The 27,097-nt window shown below is 36.4% G+C and overlaps 1 protein-coding gene and 1 pseudogene across 7 annotated transcripts in view; one reads left to right on the forward strand and one right to left on the reverse strand.

Annotated features, from left to right (window-relative positions):
* Positions 1–27,097, forward strand: part of Ptprm (protein tyrosine phosphatase receptor type M) — an 821,378-nt gene that overhangs the window by 622,237 nt on the left and 172,044 nt on the right. For 4 of the 7 annotated variants that reach the window (XM_058586457.1, XM_058586454.1, XM_058586456.1 and 1 more), the window contains 3 exons: positions 20,648–20,799; positions 24,369–24,443; positions 24,677–24,703. In XM_058586457.1, coding sequence (XP_058442440.1) covers positions 20,648–20,799; positions 24,369–24,443; positions 24,677–24,703 — 254 coding nt within the window. The remainder of the gene's footprint in view (positions 1–20,647; positions 20,800–24,368; positions 24,444–24,676; positions 24,704–27,097) is intronic. The other 3 variants (XM_058586455.1, XM_058586459.1, XM_058586460.1) reach the window with 1 other exon arrangement.
* On the reverse strand, positions 15,538–16,328 carry LOC124108905 (actin-related protein 2/3 complex subunit 1A-like; annotated as a pseudogene).

Genomic DNA, 27,097 nt, shown 5'->3' on the forward strand with positions numbered 1-27,097 from the left:
TGGCAGGTTGGAACATTCCCCTTGTGGACCTGTTCATTTAGAACCAGTTGTCAAGAGAGAATCAAGAAAAAATAACATATATAGTATATGGGTTTCCTAAATAAGAATTATGATCTTTTTAGTTCAGAAAGATATAGTTACTTCTGAATAAGTCTTCGTTGAGAGAAAGAGCCAAGTCTTGATCTAACTGTTAGATGTCTGTTTTGACATGTGTCAGTAATTGCTGATTCACTCTTTAATTAGGGTTTTTCCTTCGACCATCCCTTGAATTACCTATTCCAAGATCATTAATTTCTTCATTGTCTAATGTTTCGCTGGACTAAATGTAAGCATTTCTGTGCTGATAGATGTTATTAAATACTGCATCTCTTTTATAATCATCAGTGAGAACCACCAGATTGAGGGCAGTTCATTTCTTCATCAGCCCACTTCATGAAGCCCTCAGGAGGTAAGATCCCAATGAGCAAAGTGAGAATAAGCAGGTAAAATAAGAGTCCAGTGATTGCCCTTTCAAAACAAGGCATTTGGCATATCTTAAACTTGAAATCTTGTTCTGCTTTTCCTCCACTGAGCTAATTGCAGACATTACCAAGTGTTTATTTTGCAAACTACAATTGGAGGACGTTGCCATGGAAGAGTAGGCAAGGAATGGAGGAAAAGTTTATCCCAGTTATAGCCCAGAGTTTATTCACTAATTTTTGTCTATTCCCTGGCACTTTACACAGCCAGTAGCATAGCATACTTTCTTGTTGCTATGGTTGTTGCTGTGGTCATTTTCACTCACCCTCTCTGTCCTAAGGTTTGAGTTTCTCAGGGGTAAGGACTAGCATCCTCACCCTGTATCCCAAGCACTTGGTGTAAAGCTGGGTTCCTGGGGGTTTTTTAGGGAAAATTATAATATCTAGATGAATACATACTGGAAAACATTAAAGGACAGTTTTGTGGATATCCAGGTTCCTGGATAACAAAAAGCAGTGCTGTTTCAAATGACATTAAGCTGTTAGAAAAGGCATCTATACCATCTTTCTTCCAATTGAGCCCCTATCAAATATCTGTGCTTTGCCTGTTTCCCACTAATCCTTATAATCACAAAGTAGATTATATGTCATTCACAATGTTCATATGAGGACACCAAGTCTTAAAAAGTTTCATTGCCTTTTATACAGAAAGCCAGAACTAGCCAAGTTATGGGGTAGGGTCTCTCCTATTTGCTCAGTGAAATAAGTTTTCATCTGAGAGGGGACAAGGAGGTGCTAAGAGAGGTCAGAGGATGTAAGAGAAAACGAAATATTAGTGATATTATTCTCCTGCTCAGTTGACTTCCTATTCAAGTATATATATACAGACATCTCAGCTTCACTGCTAAGGCCTGACACAAAATGACCGCAGAGTTTCACTCTAGACAGTTCATACCTTATTTGTTTTTCTAAAAGAGTAGTTGGCTAATTAGGAATGTAATATAAAAGCATATGACAGTCTTTTTAAGAGTTAGTTCTTTTATCTTGTCAAAATGAAATATAAGGAGACCTCCAGTCAGTAGCTTAGAATTGGATATTTTAGCAAAGGTTTTCCATCCTCTTAGTATAAATCAGTCTCACATATTTCAGGTATTGTTCAAAAAACTCTCATTGTTGTTCCAGACATCATAAGCAGAATGAAATGCTGAGCATTCTCTTCATCATGCTGGGCAGACAGACCCTTCCACAGCACAACATCCCTTTGCCCAGACATCAGCGCATTCCAAACTTCCATGATAGAAAAAAAAAATGAATCTGATTAAAAATGACTTGGGCTTATTTTTGCTATACTGTCCCCACAGGAGTCTTACCTGTCCAAACTGCTAAAACAACACTTCATACCCTCCAGGGATTATGATTTATATTGAATACCACTGTCTGTCTGCTGTCGTGCCATTAACCATGGGGAGGGCACGCATTTTAGCAAAATCATAAATCTCCTCTTGGTATATATAGTAAATGCAAGGAGAGTGTTCAGATTTCTTCTTCCTAGCATTTGTTCTCCCTTAACTCTGATGTGAGTGAAGAGCGCCATCACATGACACAGAAGAGGTCATTATGTTTGAATTCCTTGGGTTGGGGACAGGGTGGCTTTATCTTTGCATCAGAAATTAAAAGAAAGTAGAGTACCTGCAGGGGACACACATCCCCTGAAAGTTGCCAGCACTGTTTGCCAGACAGCTCCCAGATAAGCAGATGGCTTTTAAATGATGAAACCTAATTTTTATAAAATGCTAATGAGTTAGAGAAAGATAATTTGAAAGTCTGCCATACATCACGGGAAATGTCTTTTGTGTCTGTATCCTTTGCTCCTAAGAATCAAGTACCCATCACCTGGGTGAGCTCAGTGTTTCTCTCTCATTTAAACCACGTGACCACAAGAAAAAGGGAAAAGGAGAACCCTCATTCATGATGAAACAATTAAAAAGAAATTTATATTAATATATTTAAAAATCAGCCTTACAGCTGCCTTTTGAGCTATGCATTTCAAACATCTCGCCAGTGGCTTCCTGTGGTGTGACTCTCAACTCATTTCTCTATGAATTTTCACTGAAACTCAGAAAATTCAGATTGCCCATTTAAAAGTTGTTTCTGACTGTGAGCTTGTCAAGTCTGGGGTGCTAGGAAAAAAATTAATGAAAATAGTGGCAAACTGCATTTTGTCTCTGGATTCATGCCTGATGTATTTGTGACTCAGGGCAAGTCACCTAACCTTTTATGTATGATTTCGTGTTTGTAATGTGGAATAGTATGGCCCATCCATGGCCTGTTTGTTGAAGAAACCATTCAAGCTGTAGAATTTCACATTCTAATCTTGGTTGATATATTCTCATAGTGTCATTTAACATATCTTTTTTGTTATCTGTATTTCCAGTGAACTGGGTCTAGAACTATAGGCTTAATCAGATTCCAGTTTTGTGTTTGGATGGAAACTTTCATAGGTGGTTTTTGGAACTTCCTATTACTTTGCATCAGGAAGCACATAATGCCGAGATTGATTAGTGGATTGTGGTTTTGCCAACCTCGTCCATATATTATGAAGTTCCACATCAGCCTTTCACTTAATAGGTTTTTAAGCTGCTGCCGATGATTACCTAAATCCATTATTTTATTAAAGGTTTCAAACTGATGACATCTTAATTCTATCATCCATTCTGCATTTATGAAGTACTATTCTCTACTCAACTATTCCCCCTCAAATGCAGTTCATATAGGATAAATTTCTGAAATTCTTTCCCCACATTTACCAGTTTCATAATAAATCAGTACCATAGGACTTTATAAGATTTCCAATAGTGTCATGATGAACTCAGGGATTCAAATGTATGGGACATGTTTTCATACTTAACAGTAATTAGTGTTTGGATGTTTAGAGTATTGATTCTTCAGCCAACCAGAGCCCCTTCAAACTATTGTCTGTGTTTTGAATGATGGAATTTTAAAAAATATCTTATTTATTTTATGTGGTGCTGAGGATTGAACTTAGTATCTCACATGTTCGAGGCAAGTGCCCTACCATTAAGCTATGTATGGCACCAGCCCTTGAATAATGGAATTTTTGAGAGGCTCTGAGGCTACAGGATGTCTTTTTAATTCATCTTGTGCATTGTCTGCCCATATTTGAAATTGGCTATTTTTTTCAAGAATCCTTGGTTTCTTAAAGGGAAAAATGATGTTTAGAAACCACAGTCTGACTGTAAGGGGTGATCATTGAGCCCAGTTGGCTATTGCTTTTAGACCTACACCAGCCACTTCTACAATCTTTAACCTCGGCAGTGTCTGCTTAAACATCTGATGCCAATTTTTAACTTATCCCCTTTATTTGTTCACGAGGAAGAGAAAGGCTATTATATGTAGTGAAATCTAAGAAAGTATCTTCATGCCCTCTGGGGAAGGGAAGCCTTAAAACACAAAGAATTGATAAATTTGTATACTTCAAAATTAAAAACTTTTGTATATGAAAAGACACTATCAACAAGGTTTAAAACAAGTAAATATTAGGAGGAAATATTTCTAATACTCTATTCCAAAGTACTAATAGCCTAAATATAAAGAATATGTTGATATCAATAAGACAACACAATCCAAAAGACAAATGAATATAAAATAGGAAACTATAAAATAGCATTATATTCTGTAATAATGTATATTCTGTAATAATGTACATGTATAATGTATATTTTGTAATAATGTAGATGTATAATATATTCTATAAATAACATTTGAAAAGTTGTTCAGCCTCCCACATAATCAGGTATATGCAAATCAACAAATTATAGGATGCCATTTTTTCAGCATCACTTTGCCAATTGTTTTTGTGAATGACAGCAAGTGTTAGTGAATGTGTAGGCAAACACAAACTCATCAATTCTGCTAGCTTAGAACAACTTTGTTGATAGATTTGAAACTTCATTTTAATTTTGGAAAAAGCAAACCCTTCTTTTCTCCATTATTCTTATCCCATCCCAACCCCCTCCATGCACACATAATTATGAAATTAGTGAATACCATGTGAAGACCAATGTACTTTTCACATTCTTATTAATAAATACGAGTCTTTCAATACGAGTGTACTGATGTACTAAAATAAATTTAGTGTGCTTTAAGACTCTCTCTGTAATGAAGATAAAATTACAATTTCAGATTCATAGAAGTAAAGATTTTTAAAGTGTGGTTTTATGTTTTTCCAGGGGGAAATGGTATTTTTGACAATCAGCTAGCAATCACTTAGGATAAGTCAGCAAGAAAATGTATGTCTGTGTTGGGAAGAGCTTTTGATACGTAAATATGCATTTTAGAAATGCCAATTGATCATGGAATGCCCATAAATGATACAGTATTAAAATTTTGAATATCCCTGTTATACCTTTGCTGCTTTAACAAGTTACTACAATATAATGCTTAAAATAACACAGTTATAGTTGTGGAGGTCAGAATTCTGACACAGTTATCACTGGAATAAAATCAAGGTGTCAGCAGGGCTCTATTCCTTTCTGGGAAGCTGCAGAAGAGAATCTATTCCTTGCCTTTTCCCACTTCCAGAAACCACCCATATTCCTTAGCATGAGGCCCCTTCCACATCTTCAGAGCCAGCAAGGGTTGGCTGAGAACTTCACACCCATTGCACTGACCTACTACTGTTCTTCCTCTTAAAATGTTATGCTGACATATCAGCCAGATAATTTAGGATGGACTCCCTATCTTAAGCTTAGCTCATTACAACTTCCATTCTAACTGCACCCTTAATTCCATGTTGCCATGTAACATACAGTCACAGGTTCCAAGATTAGGAGGTGAATGTTTTCAAGGAGTCATTCTGCCCAGAAATGAGGTATGACTCCAACACAAAAGGATGTCCCTTCCTAAAAGGCTAAAGTTTGCGTATCTGCCAGTTATTAGGGCCCCTTAAGAAGTAGATTCTATTTGCTCTAAATTAACCAGGAGTTTTGTTTTTAATTCAGAATATGTCTTAAAAACAGTTTCAACCTATATGTTTATGAGATTATTGTTTACTTAATCTTGTACATCCAAGGGTTTGCCTGGATTTCATAATAATGTCAGTGCTTCAATTAGGGTCCAGAATATGCAGTTTTACTGAATCCCTATTGGCCAATTTTATGAGGCAGAGGCATTCCTAGGTTTTCTAGTAAGCTTAACAGACATCATCAAGAGGGAAATGGGAGTACCATTCTAATGTGACATGCATTAAAAATCCCTCTTATTCTCACTAGTATTTATAGTCTGATACAGGATCAACCATATACCAATTTAGTCTTGCTGCAGAGTGACATTTTTGAAACCATTAAATTTCAAGATAATGTACACACATGGAATTTAGCAGCATAAGCTGACTGTGAGCAGGGAACTGCTATCACTAATGTCACTTTATTCTCAGTTCTGCTCTACTGTGGATTATACCAGTTTCATATTTCTTGTGCCATTACTGATTCCAGTCCCTCTGGATTCATATTGCCCTGATGTGAGAAATAAAACTAAACAAAATATTACTAAGGATGACAGATACTGCATCTATTATTTTTATGGCTGGCTTTTTTTAGTGTTTAAAAATCTTCAGCTGGTTTGGGAAATTACATTTTGATACTCACAGGAGCCATGAGGGACTCCCAAATGGAAGGTGTTTTTTGTCAGGCGGGATCTATATGCAGGTGGATCTTGGAGGGCAGACTGTGTATGTGTTTATATGTCCTACTGCAGCATGTGTTCAAAAGAGCCTAGATTCAAACCCAGTCAAACTGTTATAGAATGGGAGCTCAGCCTCCTGGTATAGGTCAAGATATAGACTCAGGTGGAGGTGAGGTTGTACTGGACATCAAGGAAATTTTCCTGGGTATGAAAGATAACTGAGAGAAAGAGGTAAGATGACCAGAAACGTGATAGGGGATAGAAATGATGATGAAATGTAATTTGGGATTGACCCAAAGTTCTTACATAAATAATGTTAAATTCAAGTTATATAAGGGGTGTGTGTGTGTGTGTGTGTGTGTAATTCATCTTTATCATTTCATCATTTCCCTGGTACATTTCCTGCTGCTATAACAAAATACCATAATAATCCAGGCAATTTATAAAGATAATACATTTATTTCTCACATTAGTCCAATATCAAGGTGGTAACATATGTTGAGGGCCTTCTAAGTGTATGATAACATTCTGATGGCATCACAAGATAAGGCAGAGCAAGCCAGCTTACTTAGATCTCTCTTTGTTTTCTAATAAAACCTCTAATGGCATCATGGACCCCACCCTCATGACCTTGTCTACTCCTTTTAACTGCCAAGGGCCCACTCCAAGTACCATTAACATGAATTCAGAGACTCATCTTCTAACACATGAACTTTTGGAAAACACATTCAAACCATAGCAATCACTTAGAAAAGTTCAAATATCCATAACCATGACCTGATTCTGTGTTTTCAACTACCTAAGTTACATTCTTTCAACAGCTTGAAAACTGGTAGAGTGTGGGTCTATGCCAGGTATGCTCATCACCAAGTCCTAAGCCAGGAGCCCTCAGAGCCATCGACTATGTAACAGTCATTGTCTCTCCATCTGACTGCTGCCAGACCTTCCCTCACACACAATGCCATTCATCACATATTTTTTATAAAATAAAAATATTATGACCAATTATGCAATCAATAATAAGAACAAACAAATATTTGGTGAGTACTCACCAGGTGCCGGGTACTGTTTTAGGACAGGGGATGAACACTAAGCAAAAGAATTAAATAGCACTGTCTTTACACTGCTGGCTATTAATGTGTGCCTACCGGCTTAGTAAGATACCTGTTGACTGAGAACAAAACAGTGTCTCCCAACATAAGATGAGAGATGCTTAGTAATCAGAGATCCCATTGAAATTCAAGGGTAAGAAATTTTTCTTTTTAATTGATCAAAAAGTCTACTACTATTAGAAAATTTTAGGGAGTCCTGATCCTTCCAGAATATAATAGGCTTTCTTCTTAATATTTTAGTTCAAAAAGTAAAGTTGTTTAATATATTAAGGTTATTAAACTTTTTTATTCTCACATGTCAATTTAACTTAGGATTCCATGAATTTTACTGTAATAAATAACAATATTGGTCTCCTTTTATTGTAGCTCATGATAATGATGGCCATTTCAGAGGCTCATATTTGTTCCATGATTTGGGAGTGATCATAGGTTGCAACCCATGTAATTTTAACTTGTTTTAAAAGAACTCCAGCCTTTTCCAAATATTTCATTTTCAAATTATAAGTGTAAGAAGGATGATTTTTTTATTGAGTTCATACAATATGACTTTGAGTTTCTTCAGCATAAAATACACGTGGTCATATACACCTGAATGCACCAACAGAGTTACTATCAGCCACTGGACAGAGAAATCCACATGTTTCTTTTCATCGAGACCCTGGGGCATGTTCCTTTAGAGATACCCTGTCAGCCAAGGAGGCACTCCATGGCATCGTTACCTCTTGTCACCCAACATAAAACAGCAGTAGCGAAAGAACACTTCTGCCTTAGTCAACAACTATGCACTCCCAGCCAGCAAGGTAAACCAGGCTTTATTCACAGTGTCCAGACTTAAGCGACTATTTAACTACTAAGGTCTACTTCTTAGGCCTGAGGACCTAGGACAACTTAATGTGATTGCATTAGTTTCCTTCTAAGAGAGAGATAATAATAGTAATTTCCTCACTGGGCTGTTAATAAGAATTAAAAAGTTAATGAACTTAAAATGCCTGGCTTATCCAAATCCTGTGAATTTTTGCTAATTATTTTCAAATTGTCTTTTTTATCACCTGTTGTTGTAGTGCATATTCAAATTGAAATAATTAGAGGTCCAAGTGTTGTGTTTTTTCCTTAAAATTTTAACTTTTAAAAGCATATGGTAATTCACACAGATCTATATGGTGACAGCTGCTTAATCATTTAGGTTTATTCAGCTGAATCTTGGCAACTGGATATAATGTACTCATTGTTTGACTCAACCAATAACTATTTCATTCCTACTGTGAGAGAAATTAAAATACTTTATGGTTCCAGCTCCTATCCCATAGCTTAATTAAGTCTAAGCACACACTTAATTACAAAAGCCAGGACCAGAAAGTCATTTGTCTTTCATTCTTTTGTCTGTAATGTAATTTTCATATCTGTAAGTTTTGCTATCTTTATAATATTTAAGTGAAAGGTTGTTTTTAAATGAAAATGCCTTTTCTTTGCAACACCTGAACTTCATTCAGGTCAGTGCTACAAAGCCATTGCTCAGGCACAGCTCCTAGCAGCAGAGCCTACAGGGACAGGGATAGTCATGCTCTGGGGTGAACTGTGTCCTACAACCCTTAGTGGCAATGAACCAGGTGTGCAAGCAGCATCCACACTGAGGATGACCCTTGATATCTTTCCCCTGGAATCCACTGGTACTGGTGGCAGATGTGCCTTTTCACCCTGCTCCTCCTACATGGCCACACACTTCTGCTGGAGAGAGGACAATAGGAGGAGGAGTTGTTTCCTTCCTCCATGTTCTCCTAATCTGCAGCCATTTGTCCTCCAGCCCTGCCATGAGACACTTTGCTGACAAGTTCATTCTTCACTGGATTTTCTTTATAAGTTGTGATTCATACCTGTCATGTAGTTCATAACAAGACAGGGCATTTTTCTCATTTCCCTTGCCCTTACTTTATTTTTTGTTTTGCCTTACAAAAGAAACACAACTGAAGGATTAGGATATAATAAGCATGAAGTGTAATAACCCTTCCTTTAACATGAAATCATTACACATTTCTGTCCTCTCTTCCCTTTATCCTGATACCAATTTTAGGGCTATGACTATTTTTTCTTCTAATTTTTTTGTCATACAGTATTACAGTGTTTTTGATAGACTTTATTTAAACATGTGTTACTCAGCTTTATTTAAACATGTGTTACTTTCTCAAGTAATAAAGTATTTGAGACAATCAACTTAAAAACAAGAAAGTTTTATTTTGCTTTATAGTTTAGAGATTTCAGTTCATGCTTGGGTAGACTCATTTCATTACACTTGGACCTGTGGTGAGAAAGTATATCATGATGGGGAGCATAGAGCAAAACAAATCCATTCACCTTATGGCAGTCAGGAAGGAAAGAACAAAAGAAGCCCTATCTTTTAAAGGTTCCACCACATCCCAATAACACCAAGCTGAAGACTAACTTTTAACACATGGGCCTTTGGGGGACACTCAGCATCCAAACTCTAATAAAATACAGAGTTCCCATATACCACCTATCATTCACACAGCCTTCTCCACAATCCACATTCTTCAAAAGAGGAGTACGTTTATTATACTATGTGAGCCTATATAGATATATCATTATCACCTAAGGTTCATAGTTCACACAAAGGTTCACTCTTGCTGTTGCACATTCTAATCTGATAACTCTATAATGACATCTATCCTCCATTAGAGTATCATATAGAGTAGCTTCCCTACTCTAAAAATCCTGTATTCTACCTGTTCATTCCTCCCTGATCTCTATACTGTCTTCATAATCTCTTGCCTTTTCCAAAATGTCATATAATGTGAATAGTCTTTACAGATTGCCTTCTTTCACTTATTAATATGCATTTAAGTTTCTTCTATGTCAAGTCATGGCTTTATAATTCATTTTTTTAGGGTACTGAAGTTTAAACCCAGGGGTGCCTTACTACTGATCTACATTTTCAGTCCATTTTACTTTATTGTATATTTGAGACATGGCCTTGATAAGTTCCTTAGGACCTCACAACCACTGCTGTGGTTGGCCTTAAACTTGGGATCCTCCTGTCTCAACCTCCTGAGTCACTGGAATTACAGGCATGTGCCAACTACAGCCATATTTAATTAATTTTTTTAATGTTGAATAACATTCCATTGTTTGGATGTCCACATTTTTTTTTATCCATTCTCCTACTGAAGGATATCTTGTTGTGTTTAGATTTTAGCAAGCAGGAATGAAGCTACTATAAACATCTGTGTGTAGATTTTTGAGTGGATTCAAGTTTTTAGTTCATTTAGGTAGATACCAAGAAGATTGGTATTTACTAGAACATTGCTAAATCTTATGGAGTAAATACATTGGTTTTTTTAAGAATCTGCCAAATTGTCTTCCAAAGTGAGTGTTATTTTGTATTTCCACCAGCAATGAGACTTCCTGTTGCTTCACAACCTCACCAGGATTTAATGTTGTCAATGTTCAGATTTTAGGCCATTCTGATAGATGTGTAATGGTATCTCATTGTTTTAATGTGCATTTCTCTTGTGGCACATAACGTGGAGCTTATTTGCCATCCATATGCCTCCTTTGGTAATGCATCTATTAAGGACTTTGACCAAATTTTTAAATTCTGTTATTTATATTCTTATTATTGTGCTTTAAGAGTTCTTTGTATATTGTGAATACAGTTCTTTATCAGATATGTATTTTGCAAATAGTTTCTCCCAGCATGTTGCTTATCTTGCCTTGATAGTGTCTTTCATGGAGAAGAAGTTTTTAATTTAATGAAGTCCATCTCATCAGTTCTTTCTTTCATAGATATCATGCCTTTGATGTTTTATCTAAAAAGCCATTGCCATCTTAATTTTCTCCTATGTTCTCTGCTCTGAATTGTGTAGTTTTATATTTTACCTTTTGGTCTGTGATCCATTTGTTTTTATTTTTTATTTTTTGCTATTGGGGATTAAACTCAGGGGCACTCAACCACTGAGCCACATCCCCAACCCTGTTTTGTATTTTATTTAGAGACAGAGTCTCATGAATTGCTTGGTGCCTCACTTTTTGCTGAGGCTGGCTTTGAACTTGCAATCCTCCTGCCTCTGCCTCTCAAACCACCCAGCTGCTCTGTGATCCATTTTGAGATAATTTTGGTAAGAGAGTGTAAGGTCTCTATCCAAATATGAATTTTTGGCTGGTTGTTACACCACCATTTTTTGAAAAGATTGTTTTTGCTCTGTTTGTATTACCTTTGCTCCTTTCTCAGAGATGAGTTGGCTATATTTATGTAGGTCTCTCTCTCTCATTCTCTGAGCTCTCTCTGTTCTGCCCCAAAATTTATGTATTATTTTGCTCATACCACAGTGTCTTTATTATCATAGCTTTATAGTAAGTTTGGAAGTTGGATAGTGTTTGTCAATCCTCTGACTTAGCTGTTCTTCAATATTTTGTTAGCTGTTCTGGGCCTCTCTATCTATAATTACTGTAGAATCCATTTGTTGTTGTCAACAAAATAAATTGCTAAGATTTTAATTGAGATTCTATTGAATCTATAGATCAGTTTGGGAAGAACTATATCCTAACAATGCTTCTTCCATTTTTTAAATTCTTTGATTTCTTTCATTGGAGGTTTGTAATTTTCTTCTAAATATTGTACATACTTGTTAGATTTATAATAATAATTTCACTTTTGTGAGTGCTAATGTAAATGGGATTTTGTGTTGACTTTTAAATTCCAATTATTCATTACTGGGATACAGAAAATAGGTTGACTTTTGTCTATTAACCTCATATCCTAAAACCTTGCTTATTAGTTTGATGAGCCTTTTGGGTTGACTTAGATTATCTACATAAACAATACTGTTACTGGTAAACACAAAGAATTTTATTCCTTCCCTCCTATTATGTTTTATTTCCTTTTCTTATCTTATTGAATCAGCTAAAACTTTCAATAAATATTGAATAGAATTAGAGAGAGGGGATGTCCTTGCTTGCTTCTGAGCTTTTTGAGAAAGCTTTTAGTTTCTCAAAACAATTGTGTCAACTACAGGATTTTAGTAGATGTTCTTTGTCAATTGAAGAAGTTCCTCTCTAATCTAGGTTCCTGACAGGTTTTATAATAACTGGATGTTGGATTTTGACAAGTTCTTTTACTGTGTCTATTAATATGATCATATAGTTTTTTCTTCATAGCTATTTGATGTAATGGGTTACATTCATTGAGTTTCAAATATTGAACCAACCTTGAATAGCTGAAATAAATTCCACTTGGTCATAATGTATAATTAAAAAAAAAGAATCCTTGGATTCAATATGCTAATATTTTGTTGAAGATTTTTTTTTCTTGTATGTCTATGACAGGTATTGGTTACAATTTTCTTTTCTTATAATGTATAATTTTGGTATTAGGGTAATGCTGACCTCATAGAATAAGTTAGAATATACCTTCTGTTTCCATTTTCTGGGAGAGATTAAGGAGAATTGGAACAATTTCTTCCTTAAGTATTTGGTAGTATTCAGCAGTGACCCATCTGAACCTATAGCTATCTGATTTGGAAGATCATTAATGGGAGAGGGTACTGGGCATTTGATGCAGGGGTAATTTACTACAGAACTACACTTCAGCCCTTTTTATTTTTTTATTTTGAGGAGGGGTTTCATTAGTTTTCTTAGGTCCTCACTAATTTGGTGAATCTGGCCTTGAACTTGCAATGCTCCTGTCTCAGCCTCCCAACCTGCCAGTATTACAGGCATGTACCTCCATGCATGGTGGAATATTATTAATTATTGATCCAGTGTCTTGAATAGATACAGATCTAGTCAAGATTGTACATTTCTTTATGTTTTGAGTATTTTCATATTATGCCCCTCAAGTTCTTAGCCCATTTCATCTAAGTTCTCAAGTTTGTAGGCATGGAAATGTTCATAATATTTCTTATCATTCTTTTAATGTCTGTGTGATCTGTAATGATGTACCTACCCTCTTTCATTTCCAATTTTCATAATTTGTATATTCTCTATTTTTCACTTGTCTAGAAGCTTATTAATTTTATTGATCATTTCAAAGAACCACATTTTGGTGTTTTTTGTTTTTTTTCCTATTGATTTCCTCTTTTCCATTTCATTGATTTTTACACTAATTTTTATTTTTTTCTTTTCTTGTGCTTCCTTCAACTTTTCTTTTTTTTTTTCTCCTTTCCTTATTTGGAAGCTTAGATTATTTAATTTATGTTTTTCTTTATGAATACATGTATTCAATGTTTTAAATTTCACTCTAAGTACTACTTTGATGCACCCCACAAAATTTGATGCTGTATTTTTATTTTCATTTGTTTTAAAAAAATTTAAATCTTTTTTGAGATTTGTTCTTTGATCTATCTGTTATTTTTCTTCAGATGTTTTGAGATTTTTGGTGATCTTTTTTGAATTTTAGTTTAATTCCATTTTTATCTGAGAGCATACATTACATGATTTCTATTCTTTTAAATTTTTTAAGGTGTGTTTTATGGAACAATGTGTTCTGTTCTTCTGAATGTTCCCTGTGAGCTTGAGAATAATGTCTGTTCTGCTGTCGTTGGATGAAATAATCTAAAGCTGTCAGTTATATCCAATTGATTGATGGTGCTGTTGAGTTCAGCTATGTCCTTACTGATTTTCTGCCTGCTGGATTTGTCCTTTACTGTCAGAGGGATGTTAAAATTTCCAACTATAATAGTGGAATCATCTATATCTCCTTGTACTTCTATCACTTTCTTCATAAAGATAGATAGATAGATTCATAGATAGATAGATAGATGCATTGTTAGAGGTTCATACACACTAAGGATTTTTAAGTATTCTTGGAGACTTGACCCTTTTGTCATATTAAATGTCTCTCTTTATCCCTGATAATTTTCCTTGCTCTGAAGTTTTTTGCTAATTTTAATATAGCTTTTTCTAATTTTCTCTTGATTATTATTTACATAATGATACATTCTCCATCTTTTTTGCATTCTTTTTTTTTAGTTGTTGATGGACTTTTATTTTATTTATTCATTTTTATGTGGTACTGAGGATCAAACCCATTGCCTCACACATGCTAGGCATGTGTTCTTACCACTGAGCCAAAATCCCAGCCCCTGCCCCCCCTTTTTTTTTAATCTATACGTGTCTTTATAATTATGGTAAGTTTCTTATAGATAATATATAGTTGGAGCTTATTTTCTGATCTACTCTGGCAATCTCTGTGCTCTACTTGATATGTGCAGAGTGTTGATATTTATTGATCTATTAATAACCTAACATGTTTTTGGGGGGACAGGTTATTGTTTGTTGACCATGTTCTCTTTGTTGCCCTGTTCTTTGTTCCTATTTTAGTCTCCCACTCTCTTTCTGTCTTATGTAGCTTAATTGAACATTAAATGCTGTTCCATTTTCTCTACATTCTTAGCTTTTTTTCTCTTTTAACTGTTCATTGGTTGCCCTGGAGTTTGCAGTTGTCTTTTACAATTAATGCAAACCTAACTTCAAATAACATTATACTACTTCACAGTTAGTGCATGTTATTTTAATAGCAAAGTATTCTTTTTTCCTCTCTTCTGTTCCTTACATCATTGCTGATTTTATTTTACTTATTAAAAATCCAAAGTCATCAAGTACTTTGTTGCTATTATTATTTTGAGTAAACTTTTATCTGCTAGATCAACTAGATATATATATCTTTACTTATTCCTTTTCTAAAACTCTTCCTTTCTTTATGTACATCCAGGTTTCTGTTTTATATTATTTTCCTTCTTCCTGAGAACTTCTATATTTTTTTCATATTCAGGATTTTTATTTAATTTTATAGTGAACAATGAGAAAACATTCTTTAGCATTTCCTTTAATTCAGTGTGGCAATTTTTCATAATAAACTATTCAAAGAGATACTTTGGTCAAGACTAGAGTGAACTACAAAAAAGAAATGCTATTATAAAACCAACACTGTCATAAATTTATATTAAAACAAAACACAATATTTGCATGATGTTGTTTCCAGTGTTTCCTTGGGACTGGCCTGAACATCATGAAATGACAGAGCAACAAACAGCAGAGACAAAAAGCAGCAAATACCAGTTTGTCATTTGGGATACAAAGACATGGCTGCATTGATGCCAGTAATGCAAATTTTCAATAGTCTTGCTTGTTCTCCTTAGAAGTAGACACGTAAGAGGTGCTATTCTAGGGCAGCATCTCCAAGGTTGTATTAAGGTCCTTGATCTGTGTTGCAGAAGAATTCCATGTCAGACATATTGTGCTGGATGCCACAGTCAATTGTAGTTAAAGGGTGTTTGACAGCTGTCATGACCAACAACTACAACACTATTCTTTGAAATAAATAATACATTCAGAAGTGGCTGAGCTTAGATTTCAGAACTGAGACCTGTACTTTTTGAGGCATCAGAAATGGACACGGTGCTTTCATGTCTGACCCAGGCCAGGCAACTCTTACTGGCAGAGCAGATGACCTAGTAGGCTCAGTTACTGGTGCCTCTGCCACCAGAATCTGACATAGCTGACCAAAAGGCCACTTTTCATCCACTTCTTTATTGTAAGCATAAAGCACTGCTTTTGAAGTTGCAGAATCCTGCTGCCAACAAAACCTTAGTGAGATGCCAATCCCACTTGAGGATCATGTATTATATCTGCTTTTAAATATGCTTGTTTACCCACTAGTCATTTTCAGATTCAAAGTAACAAACAAAAATGAGTCACTGCTCTGCTAGCCCTAGCAAATTTGTTCTCTGGAGAAGACCATTTCACAAAAGTGGCTCTGCAAGTAATCTTGAGGATCACCACAATTGGCTTCCAGACAACATCATTCTGGCTATAGGCAGACAGTGTGGTCTACCCTGTAAGTGACTATGCAGTTGTACTTATGAACTCAGTCAATACCTGTGATGTGTCTGTTGTGGTCCTTGAGTTCATAAAGTTTCACCCACTGGCTCTCATTTTGCTCATAGGTGTGTATTTTGTCATGATTTCTCCTGTTCCAGGCATGATAGGTGATTGGCAAACTACCAACAAATTTCCTCAATTTTTTTTTTCTGAAAGAATCCATTTCTTCACTTTAGAAGAACAATTTCATAGGATACAATATTCTGGCCAGGTGTGGTGGCACATACCTGTAATCCCAGCAGCTCAGGAAGCTGAGGCAGGAGGACTGCAGGTTCTAAGTCTGCCTCAGCAACTTAGTGAGGCTATGAGCAATTTAGTGAGGCCCTGTCTCAAAAAATAAAATAAAATAAAAAGCTGGTAATGTGGCTTAGTGGTTAAGCACCCTTGGGTTCAAACCCTCGTACCAAAAAAAAAAAAAAGAAATAAAGAAAGAATATTACATTCTGGGTTGATGGCTTTAAAAAAAAAAAAAAAAACAACTGAATATTTCACTCACTCTCTTCTTGCTGGTGTGGTTTCTGAAAAGTTCAATGTAACTCTTAATTTTTTCCCTATAAGAAGGGGTTTTGTCCATCTGGTTCTGTCAGGAAATTTTTTTTTTCATCTTTGACTTTCTGCAGTTTGATGTGATACGCCAAGGTGTAGATATTTTTTGGCTTTTATCTTATTTGGTGTTCTCTGAGCATCTGACATGAATTTTATGAAATAGTCATCGATTCTTCACATGTTTCTTCTATTCCATTATTTCTTCTCCTTCTGGCACTCCTACACCTTTGTAGTTGTCCCACAGTTTTTTAATTTTTTTTTTTTTGGTTGGTTGGTTGGTTTTTTCAGTCATTTTCCTTTGCTTTTCAGTTTTGGAAGTTCCTATTGTCATGTCCTCAAGCTCAGAAATTCATTATCAGCAGTACCAAATCAACTAATAAGCATATTAAAGGCATTTTGCATTGCCATTACAGTGTTAATTTGTTTGTTGATTTGGTGGGGGGGGGGGGAGTACTGGAGATTAAACTCCAGAGCACTTGACCACTGAGCCACATTCCTAACCTATTTTGTGATTTTTTTTTTTTTTTAAATTTAGAGACAGGGTCTCACTGAGTTGCTTAGCACATCTATTTTACTGAGGCTGGCTTTGAACTCAGGATCCTCCTGCCTCAGCCTCAGTCACTGGGATTACGGGCATGCACCACTGTGCCCAGCTACAATGCTTTTTATCACTAGCATTTCTTCTCTGTTCTTTCTTAAAATTTCCATCTCTTTGCTTATGTTGCCCAATCTGTTCTTGCATGCTGTCTACTTAACCTATTAGAGCCCTTAACATATTAAGGTTGTTAACATTAGCATATTATGGTTATTTTAAATTCTCAAAATCTCTGCCATATTATAGTCTGGTTGTGATGTTTGCTCTGAGTCTTCAAACTCTAATTTTGTCTTTTAGTATACCTTGTAGTTCTTCCTTGATAAATAAACATGATATATCGGATAAAAAGGACCTCAGTAAGTAGACCTTTAAATATAACAAGGGAACAGGGGAGGTGTTCTAAAGTGCTAATTTTTTCTCAGACTTTTAGTGAGCATGCTGTTGGACGATAAACTCACAGATTTTCTCAGGTCTCCCCACCTTCACCCTTAGATGGGACACAATGGTTAACATGAGGCGGAGTTTGGTATTTCCCTTCCTCCTTATTAGTTAGGTACTAATAAAATTTCAGCAGGTTAGCTCTGGAAAAATATTTTCCTTAAGGGAAAGCCTTGTATAAAAGCTTAGTCAGCTTTTTGTCACTGTGACCAAAATACCTGACAAGAACAACTTAATGGAGCAAAAATTCATTTTGCGCTTATGATTTCAGAGATTTAGTTAATGATCAGCTGACTCCATTGCTTTTGTCTCAAGGTGAGGCAGAACATCATAGTGGAAGTGTGTAGTGGAGGAGCATTGCTCACCTCATGGTGGCCTGGAAGAGAGTGAGGGGCTGTAGGGAAGATGAGCCTTTCCAGGGAACACCCCAAAAAACTCACCTCCTCCACCCATGCACCACCTGCCTATAGTTGCCATGCAATTAGTCCATTCAAATTAGGATGGACTGGTTAGGTTACAGGTCTCATAAACTAAATCATTTCATCTGTTTAATTAATAGGATCTTTGGGAGGACAGCTCATATCCAAACCATATACCAATGCTCTGGCATATTTCAAAATGGCCACTTTCCATTTCATCCTGCTAAAAGCATGAAGGGATTTGCTTCTGATCATCACTGTGAGAACATGGTGAAAGCTCATGGAGGTTTAACTCTCAAAAGTGTGGAGACCCCTAAAGATTAGTCATCCTCCCCCCACCCTTCCCTCAGGTCCCTGGCGTTTCTCACTCTAAGCCTGGGCCACAGAGCACCTCCAGCACTTGGTCAATGATGGTTTAGGTCATCCTGACCCTGTAGTGGTTCTTGCTTTTCTTCATGGACTTTGACTCCCATAAGTTGTCATTGTATTTACTTTGGATTTTCCAATTTTGGAGGCAGTTGTTTGCTCTGTGATCTCAAGTCTCTGACAGATATAAGAAGAGTTGCTGATTTTCAATTTGTCCAGCTTTTACTTCTTAGGATGGGGTGATGACTTCCAAGCTCTCTTTGTGCCAGACTGGAAGCTGCAAGTCCTTTCTCAATGGTTTTATAATCTATTTATAGATGTTGATACAAACCATTTTTTTCCTTTTGTTTTCTTCTTCTCTTTTTAATTACTAATACCCTTTCTGATTCATGGAGTACAAATTTGGAGATTGCAGATTAAAATATTTCAGATAAACCAGTTTTTGAAAATAAAAACAGGAATAGATGTACTGAATGTTTAGATATGTTTACAAAGATAAGTTCTCAAAAGTTTTTCTAGTAGGTTTCAGGGTTTTCAACTTAAAAGAATAATACAAGGTTCAATGAGGAGGGGGGAGTAGGAGGAACCTCCAGTTGATCCACAGTCATAACCCAGCTTCAGTTCTAAATTTAACCTTCCTTAACTATCTGTAATTATGCATGAGAACTTTGAGCAGCATATAAGAACAAATAATATTCCCAAATAATAAAATTTCAAGAACAGGCAAGCGCAGACTTTGACTCCACACCAGCATGGCTGAAAGAGGAGAAGATTATCTTCCATGGGGAAGGTGATCTGCAGGTGTCAAGAGAAGGGTGCCAGTCACCCTACCTGACCTTTCAAAATCTTTATAACATCACCCTTGAACATAGGATGTTTCAATTTACTGTCAGAGACATTATAGGTGACTTCCAATTATCTGTTTAAAAATGATCTCTTTTCCCATCACCTATTTGCAATTAAAAGGGCAACTTATTAATGAAAGCCTTTTGCCTTCAAAGTATGAAATTAAAAGATGATTATAACTACAGGCAAGAAAGCATTTGGATTATGTATTATTTGGAAATGATAATAAAGATTATCCATATGGTCTAATGTTGTGATTCCTTCCATTCCATTCATAATCACCTTATATGGGTACAATTTTGATTACATGGCCCATTTTTTAATTCTGTTCTGTTCTAGGTCAACCAGTGTCAAGATGATTTACTGGAAATAGCTTCTATTGCTTTTTTTCTTTGTAAATGCTACTAGGATCTTGGTCAGAATTTGAATATCTTCAGATATGGGGACTTTGTTATGTTAGGGTTGTGGTCTTCTTAAACCTCACTTTATCCCTCTTCCTTTAGCAACTTGAATTCTATTCTTGTCTGTCTTGGGTACATAAAAAAAAACCTCTGGTAGTAGTGAGACCTGTAAAAAATGGGTTTATCCGTTTATTTATGTTAAGTTTTCCTTAGATTTTTGTGGCTTTTATATAGGTTGCTATGATTTTATATTATGAGATTCAGCTGGTCAGTGAGCAGGATGCAGGGAATACTGTCCTGGGCCTTTTTGCATGATTTTCCACTGACAGAGGAAGCAACATGATTAACCATGCTAAATATTCCTGCTGTGATGTTCATTTGTTGAGTATAGTCAGTGCATTTTGAACATATAACCTCTTTAGTTTACTGGGATGTAACCCCAACATAAGCCAAGGAGCACCTGTTGTTCAAATCTGTCTGCAAATATTTATTAGAATCTTCTCTTCAAAACTGTATGTAGCAATATCAATAATAATTCAGTAATAAGTGAATATCTCTAAGAGAATATCAATAAACAATGATGACCTCATAGTACAAGTATTATTGGTCATTTTAATTTAGTTTATAATAGGAAAAACACAATGTTTTAGGTTGGATTTTTTTTTCATTTTTTGAGGACAGGCAGTGCATGTTTTTCATTTGTATGTGTGTAGCCTGGCAGAGTACCTGACACAAGGCACATAAATCAATGAATCATGAATGTGTAAAATTGTTTCAGTAGAGCTTATTCCTGAACATTGTTCAATGTGCCACCAGATCTCCAGTTTCCATTCACATGCATGTCTACATAATTGAATTCTTTGTCCTTAAGGAAACTAGCCAAGAAGCGGAAGGAGACTATGAGCAGCACCCGGCAGGAGATGACTGTGATGGTGAACTCGATGGACAAGAGTTATGCAGAGCAAGGCACAAGCTGCGATGAAGCCTTCTCCTTCATGGACACACACAATCTAAATGGGAGATGTAAGTGCACCCAATGGCTTTCTGAGATTCCAGGTAGCATTGAGGGATTAAAAAATAAACCAAAAAGAAAAAAAAAAGACTTTTCTTTTAACCTAAAAGAATTGTTATGTCATATTGCTCTCTCCACTCACTTTAACTGGTCTGGAAACACCATGGTTTGCCTAGCAAAAATTTTCTAAGGTTGATAGGACCAGGTCAGAGACCACAGGAAACCACAGTCTGTAAATTCTTCCAGAGCAGTGACAGGAAGGTTTCCTCCAGTTGAGGAGGAGGCACCTGTTTCTCATCATCCTTTTCTTTGTTTAGGTCCCATTTGTAAGCAAGCCAGGTGTGGAATTGCACAAGGGAAGCCTGTTGTAAAACAGTTTGCTAAATGGCAGTAACAAGTTAATTGTTTATTTGTTTAGCTGGCAGGTTCTGCCTTCATTATAGGGCTATGAGTGGTAATTAATAAATTAAACCGCATTTCAACTTCACAAGCCTTAAACCTCACACCAGGTGGGTAAACTGAGCTAGGCTAATACCTTCCCTTGCTTCCACCTGTGATCCAGGTACACGGCATTATTTCAAGAAACTAACAATTAGATTGATTATATGATGTAAAAATGGAACAGTTGTTTGGTCCCCTTATGATCTCAGATACCACAGGTAAATCACATGGCCATGGCTGGTTTTATAGACCACAGCACAAGTTCATCAAGTTCAAGGTCAGAGATTTCTTTTGTGTGAAATCTGTCCCTGCAGACTGCTACTGACCCCGGCTGCATAATCAGGTCATTGATCAGCGTGGAGATGGAGAGTGCAGCATTGCTGTTACCTAAGAAATGCACATAAAGGCTGGTGGAGCAGAGGAGCAGAGAGAGTGTCTGGGAGAGTTTGGACAGTGCGAGCTGGTGTCCTGGTGTCCTGAGTGCACAAGGCAGCCTATTCAGGTGCTGTGGCTCTCCATCCACTCCTCTCTCAATCACAGCATGGTCAATGCCTGTGCCTGCTCCCAGCCTCGAATTGCTCCCACAGTCTTTGAGACTTCATAGAATTCATTCTCTTACTTGTTATGTACATAGTGGCTACAGTAATCCCACATTTTCCTCCCACATTTATGTGCTCTCCACACACACCTGGTCTGCTCGGTTTGCATCTTTGATGGCCTTTCTTTGCCCTTCAGTATCATTTTACTAATATAGAAGCTGTGGTTTTTCACTATACCACAAACTGCTTCCCATTTTATCATTGGATTCTCTCTGCTTCTTTGTAGAAGATGTTACATTTTTCTTTTAAAAGCACATATATAATACATTTAATGGCTATAATATATATGGCCTATATTGTACTTGTTGGGGGCTTAGGTTAGAGAAAATCTTTGAGCAGCATACCAGGTTGACATATTTGTAGCAGCAGCTATTTCTTGAGCATCAGGAGGTAAGGAACACAGGAGCTAGGAATGTTGCTCATTCTTAGAACGTTTGTGTAGCACATGTGAGGCTGTGGTTCCATCCCTAGCACCACACACACATGCACAAAACAAAGAGTGAGAGAGAAGAAAGGAACCATGCAGATGCGATATATGATCTCATTTCCAACCCACTAAGGTTACAAACTTTTAATTTCATAGTGAAACTCCTCATGAATAAATTTGCTTGAAATGACCTGCCCCAAGAGTAGGAACCTATGTTAGTAGCTTCAAGGCATTTGAGGTTGGAACCACAGAGATATTCATCTCTGGACAGGAAATACTTTTGTAAGACAGTGGTTCTGTGGAAATCAAAAATCAGGGAAAGAAGGCTGTAGAAGCTGGCATCCCTCTGCCTCTGTTGATCTATTTGGCATTGTTTGATGCCTCAAAGCCAGCCAAGAAATGCCACAGGAGTCTTCCGGTTTGCCTCTCACTCTTTTAGCAGTCAGTGGGTCTCATCCCTGATGGTAAACTTTTTCATAATATTCTATTAATGTATTTAAAATTAGATCTAAAGTACCGGGGCAGGAACTTTAAGGAAGAACATTTATTAGACCACTGGCTGCCAACCTCATCCCCATTACAAATCTGAAAAGTGCAATATCTTTTGAGGCTGGGAGAAAGTCTAGAAACTAAGTTGAGTTGCTTTTAGAAATGAGACAGTGAGAAAAATGTGACTGGAGAATTTCAAAGTAAGCATGAACACATTTACAAAAAGTATGGAATAATCTGTCCCCCAAAGCAAGTATGAGTTGTGCTTATATAATACAGCATATCATATCTACAAAAGGAGAACATACTTGGGAATGGGTTTAACTTGTATAATAAAAGACAAATGTATTTTATGTTCTCTTGTTTTAACAAAAAGGCAAAAATAAACAGTTTTTTTCATATATGCTTTGCACATTTTTGCCAATCATGTAAAATTCTCTGTTCATATTAAAGAGGTGTTACTCTCACTAACCCTGATATAAGTACTCAGTTATTTTGGTTCTTATTTTCATCAGTTATTATCTTTTCTAGGTAAAACATACATTATATATATTATTATTCTGTACTTTGGAAAAATATCATATAAATGACAGACAGCCTGGATTCTGGTCTTTGTTCCATCACTTACTAATTTAGCCCTTTAAAAATATAAACACGGGTAAAGGCACTGTAACACTGGAACTACTCCTGAGAGCTGAAATATGTTAACATGTCATCAGAATAGTTATACAGTGTCCACAGGGACACTTCCTATAAATATAATGGTGTAATTGGGTATCAGTGTTCTGGTCCAGCACTTGGCATCAAATAAATCATGTGAGGACATCAGAGGAGTATATATACTGTTACTTATGTTTAACCACCTTATCATATTTAAGTTGTTAGACGTTTATGAAATTTATGTGCTGTTATCATGAATCGGTGAAGATATTGAAGACAATTGAATACTACCTTAAAATTAGGAATTGGACATTTTTACTGGAATTGGATAAATCGGATTGGATTGACCTTCTCTTTTAAAAACATAAGGAGAAAGTGTGATAGCATTGAATGATTTAGAGGAATATTTTGAAGGAATACAAACATTTTTATAAGGATTTAATAAGAGACATGCAGCTTTCACCTTAAATATCAGCTTTATTTTTCATAAGTCAAATCACATCAGTATGGAAAGTTCTCTCCATTTCCAAAATGTGAGGAAGGACAGGAATTTGTAACCTGCAAAACACTGGCATCCCCAGTGTTCTTCAGAAGCCTTGAATGTCAGCATCATAGAATGGCAGACTTACTGCAAGAAAAGCTAGAAGTTAGATAGAGGTGTGTTGCATTTATCTACTGGGCTGTTGGGTAAGAAAGTCTTTAAGTGACGAAGCACTGTTTGTTCTCTAAGACGACAAGTAACTACCCAGAGACACCTGGGGATGACGGCATTTTCCATGTGGCCCTCAGTGAATATGGGAGGTTTCTTCCTGTCACTTGCTTGGAGTGACCAAGGTGATTTCAGACCAAGGTGATTTCAAACAAAGGTGATTTCAGAACAAGGTGATTTCAGGTGAAGTCTTAGGACTCTACAGCTTCTGACCAACCTTTTTATTTTTGTTTTTGGTTTTTCCTTTATCAACAGCTGTGTCGTCACCATCATCCTTTACAATGAAAACAAACACACTGAGCACATCGGTGCCTACTTCCTATTACCCAGGTAACAGATCCTTCCATCCTCTCATCTCTTCATGGCCCCTTGGCAGCCAGAACCCATCAGCCTCCCACAGTGCCATGCGCCATGCGGTGCTTTAGGAGCTCACTCTTTTGGATGTGCTGTACCTAAGGCTTTCTGTGGCTTTCATGGGGGAAGATGGGGGACCTTTCATCAATCATTTACTGTTCTTTCTCTTTTTACTTTCTCTGCATTGACCTGCTTACGATGTATGACAGACCCATTTGTGCCAACTGCAATTTTAGGTGAGAATATTTCCCTTTACCACAGTATATTGCAGGAGTAATTGAGAAAGTCAGTGGCCACTCTGGAGGAGACTGAAGTTTTAATTCTGTTTGGTGCAGTGATTAGAAGAAGGATATAGGATGGGGTGGGGGTGGGGTAGATGATAAAAAGACTTGGTCTAATCAGTCTGCACTGATGCAGAGGGTTTGTTGCATGTATGTTGGGGATGATTTCAAAAGGTTTAAATGAACAGTCCCAGTTCCCTTTCTGTGTTCAGAATTTAACTTTAGTTGTGATCCTAGGGGAAAAAACAATGTGTCATCACTCAGCTGTGTACTTCCAAGAGCTCAATCCTGTCCAATGCAATAGTCATCATAAAAGTGAAAATAGCTCCTCATTATTTTCAGTTATCACTCAGCACTAAAAATGTCAATTGCAAAAAATAGCATTTTTCTAATTATGCCCAGTGGTATGCAGAACAATGATCACAGTAGAGTCTGGGCCCCCTACCCATCTTCCCAGGGCACCCCCAGCATCCCAAAGTGTCTGTCACACAGTGGAATTTCAAAGGAGCTAATGTTCTGAACTTGGAAATGACAGGATGGCACTTTATAATCAAGTGGTTTATTATGTATCAGATGTCACTAAAAATGAACTCAAATGTTAGCCCAGTGGGGTAGAATGCATTTAAAGTATGAAATATTCCCAGCAGGGGGTTACAGAAAAAAAGTCCTGTTTGTGCAGTGTAAGAAGGGTGAGGAGAAATGGCATTCCCTGGCTGTGATAACCAAACACGCATGGGCTGCTGTTGCCTTTGAGACGCATAAATAACCCGAGTGTGTCCTGGCTGTGTTCTCTTTCTATTACTAACCTTACCGGAAAGGAGCACAACAAAAACGGCTTCCAGGTATATAACAATTCATTGTAGCAAGAGTTCCATTCTCAGTTGTCCAACTTTCTCTTCCTAATTCTCTTTATATCTTTGCAACATAATTTTCCCCCCTGTGCTTCTCTTTACTCTAAGTTTTTATGATTTCTGGATAGAGGGTAATTTTATTTTCCTTATGGTGTTCTCTGGGCTTAAGAAAGTTTGTTGCCTAGGGAAAAAGGGAACTAAGGCATATGTAAGAATAAAACAGAATTTTTTAGTTTTGTATCATTTGAGAGCTGATAATGCCCACAACCCCTCCTCTCCCACATACACATTTTAATACCAACTGTAAGAAGAAAAAAGGCTTCATTTTTATTCTTTTCACAAGTGAGGGGCACCAACTAATCTTTGGCACCCAGAACAATGTAATCTACATGCAAATGACATTTGCAAAATCACTGGATAGGCGAAGATTTGTGATTTCTTTGTGTGCAGTGGCATTCATTCCCAAGTTCCTCCAGTAGATGTTCTGACCCTGGGGGAGCTTTGAGTGGGGAGGGCTGAGACATGCATTGTCAGAAGGAAGAAAGTGTTCAGATTTCACAGCAGGATTAAGATAAGCTTATTAAACAAATATCATTTTTCTAAAGTCACTGCTTTGTTATGAACACTAATGACATCTTTTAAAGTTGGTTAGGCTTCTTTCCCAAGAATCACGTGAACAGACAATTCAAGTCACACAAAAAGATGCACATCCTGAAAAATAAGTAGTCAGCTACATCAACAAATAAATGTCCACAGTACAGCTCATGGAGGTACCAGAGTCACAAATGACAATATTTGGGAACCATATACATTAGTCTTGTTTACCTGATGCAGTTGTGAATCTATATATTGTTTAAAATAATTGGTGAGGTTATCACTTGGAACCCTAATGTAGAGTTAAATTATGTCTCTACCTCATTTGTTTGCAAATATATATATATATATATATATATATATATATATATATATATATGTAGAGAGAGAGAGAGAGAGAGATTAATAGATGATAGATAGAACCTTCCCCATCTCAAAAATGTAGTATTCATTTCAGATTGATATTTTTCAACTGATTTCCTAAATCTTCAAAATAATTTATTCAAGAATACAGGTAGAATTACTTTTCAGTTCTTAGCCTTCAGAACTGTTAATGAGAAGTTTTATTTCAGTTTCTTCCTATAAGGCATTATTTTTTATTTAAAAGATTATTGTGGCAATTTTTAACAAATAAAGGAAAATAGTGACAATTGATATTTTATCAGTAATAATAAATTATTTAAAAGAGGAAACTGACTAGTCATTCATTTTAGTGGAGTAAATAATTTCTAATTGGAGAGATGACCTGGTTTCCCATCAAATTCATCACAGGAAAACTTCTCTTTCATCTTCAATCTGTACATTCACAATGATAGTGTTATTTTCCAAGAAGGGGTTGCGGTGGTGTTTAAATGCTTTAAAACTTGTTCTACACTAGTAATGAGGCCAAGGTGTCATCATCTAG

The sequence above is a fragment of the Marmota monax genome, unplaced genomic scaffold, assembly GCF_021218885.2.
Source record: "Marmota monax isolate L192 unplaced genomic scaffold, Marmota_monax_Labrador192_F-V1.1 WCK01_AAM20220418_F8-fsc00103, whole genome shotgun sequence".
Lineage (NCBI taxonomy): Eukaryota > Metazoa > Chordata > Mammalia > Rodentia > Sciuridae > Marmota > Marmota monax.